Source organism: Lissotriton vulgaris, chromosome 6, assembly GCF_964263255.1.
Source record: "Lissotriton vulgaris chromosome 6, aLisVul1.2, whole genome shotgun sequence".
Taxonomy (NCBI): Eukaryota; Metazoa; Chordata; class Amphibia; order Caudata; family Salamandridae; genus Lissotriton; species Lissotriton vulgaris.
Window position 1 is genome coordinate 931,464,694 of NC_141694.1, and position 7,678 is coordinate 931,472,371.

General features: G+C 44.5%; 1 protein-coding gene across 1 annotated transcript; it reads right to left on the reverse strand.

Moving 5' to 3' along the window:
- Positions 1-4,381: 4,381 nt before the first annotated feature.
- On the reverse strand, positions 4,382-5,914 carry LOC147708222 (zinc finger protein 862-like). The gene has a single exon (XM_086925717.1). The coding sequence runs from the start codon at positions 5,912-5,914 to the stop codon at positions 4,382-4,384; it is 1,533 nt and encodes a 510-aa protein (XP_086781843.1).
- Between the last annotated feature and the right edge of the window lie 1,764 nt (positions 5,915-7,678).

The window sequence follows — 7,678 nt, forward strand, 5'->3', positions numbered from 1 at the left end:
TCCTCCCCCCCCCCTTTTTTGATTAGAAATACTTGAGGTCAAGGAACTTGGTGGGATCACAAGCATTCCTTCTCCCTAGTTTTGATTGATACACGGTATTCAGACACCGCCGGGGGCGGGACCCAGTCTGAAGATCGGGGATGCATAATGTCCGAAGGGTCAAAAATGAAGGGGGTGCTGACCTTGTCTGTCGCGGGCTTAGGGGCCTCATTAGGGGCCACTTTGGCTTTCTTCTGGGGAGGAAGTTCCTCAGAGGTATCTGTGTCCGTGTCTGTATTGGTTGTGGTTGTATCTGTATCCGGGGCCGGGCGTTTAGCTTTCGCCTTTCCACCTGCATACGTGTGTTCCACTGCACCAGACGCTGGCAAGGATGCCAGCGGTTGAGAATGCGGCCACTGATCTTGGGTGTTCGAAGTAGTGGCAGTGGAAGGAGCCAGCACCTTCTTCTGCTTCTTTGGCTTGTCATATCCATGACGCTTAGCAAATCCTTCCAATTGTTTCCTGATAGGGCGAAGAGCCACAGCTAGTGCTTGCTGCACTGTTTGAGGAACCTTAGTTTCCATGGCTTTGTTCACTGAAGCCTGGACTGAGGCATCGAGGGCCTCTACGATGTTGTCCTCTAGCACAGCCTCCTGCTGTCTGTCTCCAACCTCCTCCTCTCCTTCATAATACTCCTGGGGGTCTTGTGCCCACTCTTCCATATTATCAATGTGGAGTATATGTATATGTATTCTGGTACAGTAACCCACTGTCCAATGCAGGAGGGGTAATGGGGGGGGGGGGGGGGGTCAGCCCACAGCACACTCACAATCGTCTCATGTTACCCAAGCCCCCTCAGCAATGCTGTAGTCAATAAGATCAAGGATCTTGGCCAGGAATATACACAGAGCGTGTTCCCACTCAACAGGCCTTGTTTTTTACAACCTCTGCCCCCTTCAGACAAGAGGCGATCACCCAGGGAGCCAGCCGTTGAGGAAACGCTGAGTAAATGCGTTCTTAGAATGCCTGGGGATTGTGCCGAGGCTCGCAGCCCAAATGCGACCAAAAACCAACCAGAAACAAGCCCGATTTGGTCGCGTTTTGGGCGCGAGCGTCGGCCGTGAGCCACCCGGTCACCACGTGAAGGGCGTACTAGGGATGCCCCACCTGCGCTCAAGCACCGCCAGAGAAGAGGGCTCCTCTGTTTAATAGCGACCGGCTCCCTGCCGGTCAAAGACCGTCACTCCCAAGCGCTCGCAACACGATCAGGACAGCCTGCAAAGCAGCAGTAAAGCGCGCAGCCGATTAGCAGTCCCTGATCGTAACAAAGTGCCGCTACGAGCTCCATAGGCAAGTTCTACCAAACACATGCAATCGCATTAAAGTTCCTATCGCCTTATACAGTGCAGTTAGCAATAAATGCAGTACAATAACACATAACATGCAACAAGAATAAAATCATCATAGTCATTTAACATTGCCCCATGCTACAGCAGAGTGAGGGGACTAGGAAACAAGTGCACTTAACTCTTGCTGTGAGCAGCAAAGAAAGAGGATGATGGGAGCACGCAAGGGGTTCTTATGGACTATGGGGGCGTGCCTATGCTCATGTGTACTCATGGGAAATGTAGTTTGTTTTACTGTTATTATGAAAATATCCATTTTCATTGGCTGCTGTGTTTATTGCAGTAAAGATTGAGAAGCATAATCTGAAGCCTCCGGTCCTGTAATAGAATCTGGGTAGGTACTCACCTGGGTGCTAATGCAGTTCAGATTCCAACTAACTCTCCCGATGTACAGTCCGTCCTCCTAACACTTCCAGAAAATAGACAAACTGCCCTAATAAACATCTATTCATGGCCCACCCAGACTGGGAAGGAGTCTGGAGCTATCGACCAGCTCAGGCAGTTCATTTCATCCCTCGACCCAGCAGTCACTTTAATAGTGGGAGGAGTCTTTAACTGTCAGTTTGAGCCCCTCTCCGATGTAAGCACAGACGACCCAGATGATGAGGACCAGCTTCTGTATATCCCGGAACCTCAGATTTCGGTAGTCAGAGCATGGACACCATTGGTGCTCCAAATTAATTCCCTCACTTTTTTGTCCTCTCTTAGGGCCTGCAATAGGAGGACAAAATCTGATAGACCTGGCCGAATGACCTTTAATAGAGAAGGGCAAAACTCCATTCTTGATTATATCCTGGTGGATTCCAGAACATGGGATATGCTCCAGGATTTCCAGATTCATCCTAGGAAAGATAGTGATCATAACCCTCTTGTTATGACTCTCAAACCAGGGAGTTTGGGTCTGTTAACCCACTTCTGAGCCAAACTCACTAGACCCTCCGCTCTTGTTAACCAACAACAGGCGGAGAGTCAAATGGCCACATATACAAGGATCCCCAAATAAACTTGCTACCATATACCAAAGGGTCTTGCCGCATTTAAGAGACATGGGCGAGGTGGGGGCTACTGCCCCGTACCCAGGACTAGAGGATAAGCCCCTGAATATACATAAACACAGGGCTCGACAAATCTAAAAAATCTCACTTGACCTGCAGGTCTAGTGAGTAGACTTTTCTACTCGACCTAACAGCAATGCACTCGACCCACAATTGATCGCATAATGGACTTTTTTCAAAACATTTGCAGCGCCAACAACCCAGGAAAACGTTGGTCACCCAAATTAACGGCAAATTTCACCCATTTACCTCCCTATGTGTGTATCAAAGTGCAGTGGTGAAGGTTTCTGCGAACATACATGGCAAAAAAATACCTTATAAACTTTAACATGTAGACAACATATCAGGCTGGCATTTACTTGTAGTGAGGAAGCTGATGCTTAGACTGAGCTAAGGTTTGCGTTCTTCAGATCGCTGCCTTCTGTCCTTCCCTTTTAATCTGTCTTGAAATAACTTTATGGCCAGAGTCAAGTGCTTGTTCTTTCAAAATAGGGAGAGTTTTGCATATTCATGGACCGGGAAGGCTGTGTCAAGATTGTCATTGTCCAGTGTTTCCTCTGAGCGAAAGCACTACTGTTGGGGTTGGATGAAAGTGTCAACTTTCGAGCTGCTGTCAAGTCTTGTATTGCATTAGCGCTCCGTCAGCTTTGAGGCAGATCATGAATGTAGCTCATTTTGTAATCCGTTTATGCTGCCAAGTCCTCAAAGTTTTATTTATATTGCTGTAGCTCTGGCAGTGCTTAATTTGTATGAAAAAAAGTGCCAAGGCCCGTGTCAGGAGTCCATGGCTTGGCAGTTCAGGCTGGACTGTTCCCATGAGGCACAGGGGTCATCAAGACTAATTTCCATATAGCCAGCCCTGAACTGGGGTGGCGAACAGTGAGCTAAAGAACGATGATGGATTCAAACCAGGTCTGAGGGTGAGTGTCTACAAAGGAGACAAACAGATGATACATGGCAAATTGTCAGAGGTATTTAATAAATTGGTCAAGACTGATTTGCATAGCCAGTCCTGAACTGGGGTGGCGAACAGTGAACTAAAGAACGATGATGGATTCAACCCAGGTCTGTGACTCAGTACTGGGAGTGTCTCGAAAGGAGACAAACAGCTGCCACCATGGCAAATTGTCAGAAGTATTGACAGACACCACAGTGACTGGTAAAACACAAATGCACACTTGTTAAGGAAAATGGTGCTGATTTGAACAAGAGAGTAGCATTAAACTGAGTCGCTATTTTCTGAGTCAGTAACAACAGTGTTGTTTTGACAAGGATGTTTGTGGCCCATAATATGTCTTGTTCCTGGATTTGCTGAAAGCCAATGCAAAACGGCTGGGTTTGGATCAAAAGTGTCTAACTCTGGCCCATCTACTTGGATTCGCATTAAAGCAGACATGGTGTCACTTTTAAGGGACGTACAGAGCTAATTTTTTATTCGGTTCATGCTGCTAAACCCCGTTCACATATTTCTGTTGTTGGACTGATGGAAAGCATGATTTCTAAAATTGGAAGGACATGTTTAACTTCTTCTGGGCGTTTTTTCAATAGCTGAGTGAAGAGAGATACAGGCTTATGCGACGTCCTCCGATGAAAGACGTACAGTTTAAAATCTATCCACTCTCCAGGGGCAGACTGAATTTCTTCATCAGTAAGTACCTTTTTGTAGTACATAACAAGGTCCTCAAATTCTTGATCCCCAAAAACTCTAATCTTTTCAACAGAGTCTGGCCACAAAGTAAAATCAAAAATGTTAAACAAAGAATGCAGCTTGCCTGAGATGTGCTTCGGAAAGCGGTCACTCATAAAAGAAAGAGCATTCTCTATTAACTCAATAGTGTCTTCCTTGACACTAGTTTCATTAGAGCTGCCTTTTCTAGCAGGCTTTGCCTGTGTTAGTAACGGGACCCCTGCGAAATTTCCATCTTTAAAAAACAATTGAAATTATGTCAGTGCTTTTCCTGGCTTTGTTTTCAGCAGTATTAGCTTCTGTTGAAGCACCTCGATTCTTCTTGCAACTTCAGAAATAAGAGTGTCTTCTTGTTGAAATGCCTTAGACACTTGCTGAAGCAGCTCTGTGAAGTCTATCATGAAGTGCAAGAAATAAAGAAACTTCTCCGATTTCATGTTGTGAAGCAATCCTTTGGCTTTGTTTGAATATTCATCACTACCAGTAGCAAGGTGCTCAAGATGAAGTACTGTAGATTCCCAGTTTGTCTTAAGCGCTGTTACTGCCCTGTGCTGACTTGCTACCCATCTGATTTGCTGCAAGCCACCAAAATGTTGTAACTGCTCTTCCAGAATATCAGCTATCTCTTTAAGTTCCCTTCTCCGCTTAGGCGAATAATAATATAGTTTGAAACATCCTTTGAGTACCTCTTCAAATTTGGATATGTATGAACTCTTTTTTTTAACATCACACACAGCAAGCTCTAGATTGTGAGCTACACAGTGCACAACTGCAATGTGATTGCAATTGTCCCATCCTTGATGCTTGGAGACTTCGTCCAGTAGCTGCTTCACAGCACCAGATTTAGTACCGAGGTTCACAGCAGCTCCATCTGTATTCAGACCAATGCATTTCTGGCTCAGAATATCCAGAGATATGCCCATGCTTTCCAGGCCAACCATAATAGCATTTTTCACTCCGGACGCAGTGGAGTTTTTCATGCTGACAATGTCACACAGATGGGTAACAAGGGTGCCTTCACAAACGAATCGTACATAAATCAGTTCCTGTTCCTGAATTCCTTTGTCAGTTGACCCATCTGACAGAACACTGAGGAACCTAGCATTTTCTATTTGGGATCGAATTGTCATTTTTAGGGTCTCGGAAATTGCTATTACAAAGTTACGGCATGCATGATCAGTCATATAATTTTCGAAATTCCACTCAGGATTGTTCTTTTTCTGCAGTGAGCAGAGTTTTGGAAACTTAATAAAAGCCTCACCTTGTTTTGCAATATAATAGGCTGTATTAAATAAAATGTTTAAGTGCCGGATATTTTTTTCATGCATTTTTGTGATCGATTTGGCTATGCAGGTCTCCTGTGGCTTTTGAGTTGCAGCTTCATGTAATATGCATTTTTCATGTGATTTGCTCTTGTGGTGCCATTCCAACGTCTCCCTTTTGAATTTTTCTTTCACACCAACATATAGGGAAGACTTAGTATCTGCGAGATGAGGAAATTTCCTGCAAACTCCACAATACAAAACTTGAGATTTTTTAAAACTGGGCTCAACTAGGACAGTAGCGGCTCCGTTACTTTCCTGTTCTTCAATCACTGCCCACTTGAAATCTTCAAGCCATTTCTGTTGTACAACTCTCTGTCTTTTTTTTTTAACATACTCCCTTTGCTTTTGGTGGATTTCTTCTAATGACTTCCTTTTCCCAACTGCTGAACTCTCTCCTGCATTATTCATTGGAGTTTTAGCTCCAGTGGTTTTTCCGGCCAACCACAACCTGATGTCTGCCATTGCAGCTGCAGTCTCTGCCTGTTGTCTGCCTTGTCCTCACTAGTTATTTAGCCAGCACTGACTCACTGCTTCTGTCCGCTTTGAGCTAGAATCAAAAACAATAACTCACTGTAACTTAAAATATTATAACATGAAGTTAGTACAAACTACAATACTGGCTTATAACATTTGCTTTCAATAATTAATTAAGATCAATGATGGCTCCAATATAAATTTTTAACTGATCTGTAACTCACTGTGGCACTCTCAGGTTCGCACAAAAGCACCCCAATTTGGAATACGCTCTAATCAATGGCACTGAACGATGTGCAACATCAGTGCAGCTTCTGAAATAACTCACTATTGAGACTAGTCTGCTCTTGAGTATTGCGGGTTCTAATATTGGGGGAGGGTTATACCTGTTCAGTAAAACTAAAATGTCTGCCTGACGCTTCCCCCTCCCAAAGCCTAACTCTGGGCCTAAACTTACTTTTTGGGGGGAAACTGGGTGGTAATTAGTGGTCACACAATCTGCACAATCCGCACCTTAGGTGATGGTGACACTGTCTTGCGAGCAAAATCAAGCAATGAAGGTGTGGAAACATACAAATATTCACAAACTACACCAGCATAGTAAACATGTTCTAGTGCAACTTGTATAGCAGTATAAACTCTGGGAAGACATTTAATTTCCATTACCTGGCTTCAGGTAATACAGAAGTTCGAACGTTTATAAAAGTGCAAGTAACCCTACGGTGCAACACAGCCAAATCAAACTCTCCACATTGCGCTTCATCCGGGAAAAGGCAAGCAAACCTTTTTTAAACAGTGACTTTATATGGGCACAGCACAGACAGTCCGACCTGTAAACAAATTTGCACTTGGTCTGGCTTGACAACGTAGCTGTCACCAGGCAATTAGAGTGAGCATTAGAGTTTGGCTCTGCCCACATGTTGGGAGCCAATTGAGTACATGTTTTCAGAACATGTGCATCTACAAAAAAGTGCTTTTTGTGCTCTACACAGTGATCACAGTTAGGACTTGCTTGACAGTGCAACTGTTCGACTTAATACAGCACCAATGTCATTCTAAATCGTTGCTTCCACAATAATGCAGCATATAATGCCAATTTGCACGTAACGCTTTACAGATTCATTACAACATTGACATTCATTTTCAACTCACATGCACAATATAATATATCGAATCTTATTAAGACCAAAGGAAAAAATTCAGTGCAGCGTACTAAGCTAATTACAGATTACCAAATCAAATGTGGACGAGGCAATGCCTCAGTTAAGCAAAACCCAAAACCAGAGAGGTTGGTAAATAACATAAATAATTAGGACAGCGAAATAAAGGAAGTTGCAATGCTACCCAAGTGGTAACACCAAAAACACGTTTGAAAGTGCTTATAGATGGGGTAGAGTCAGTGATGTCACTGCTGGTCTGAGAGCTGTGCCGGCGCCTACCTTTAAAAGACACTCTTACAGCATCTGCTCACGGACCCACCATGACCAGGCAGAAGCCCACCTCCCACCCCACGACAGGGCAGAAGCACTTGTCAAAGTCGGATGTGTTGTTCTTATTTAACTTTGGCGCTGGGAGCAGCAATAACTCTTGGGGGCCTGGGCCGGCAGGAAATTTAAAACATTCCTGTCACAGCTTGCGCCTGAAGGCGCCTAGTCCATCCTCCCTGGAATTATAGATGAATTATTGACAATGAGAGTGTGTCCAGGCGACCGTCTCCAGAGGCACACAGGGCATGCCAGCGTCCATTCAGAA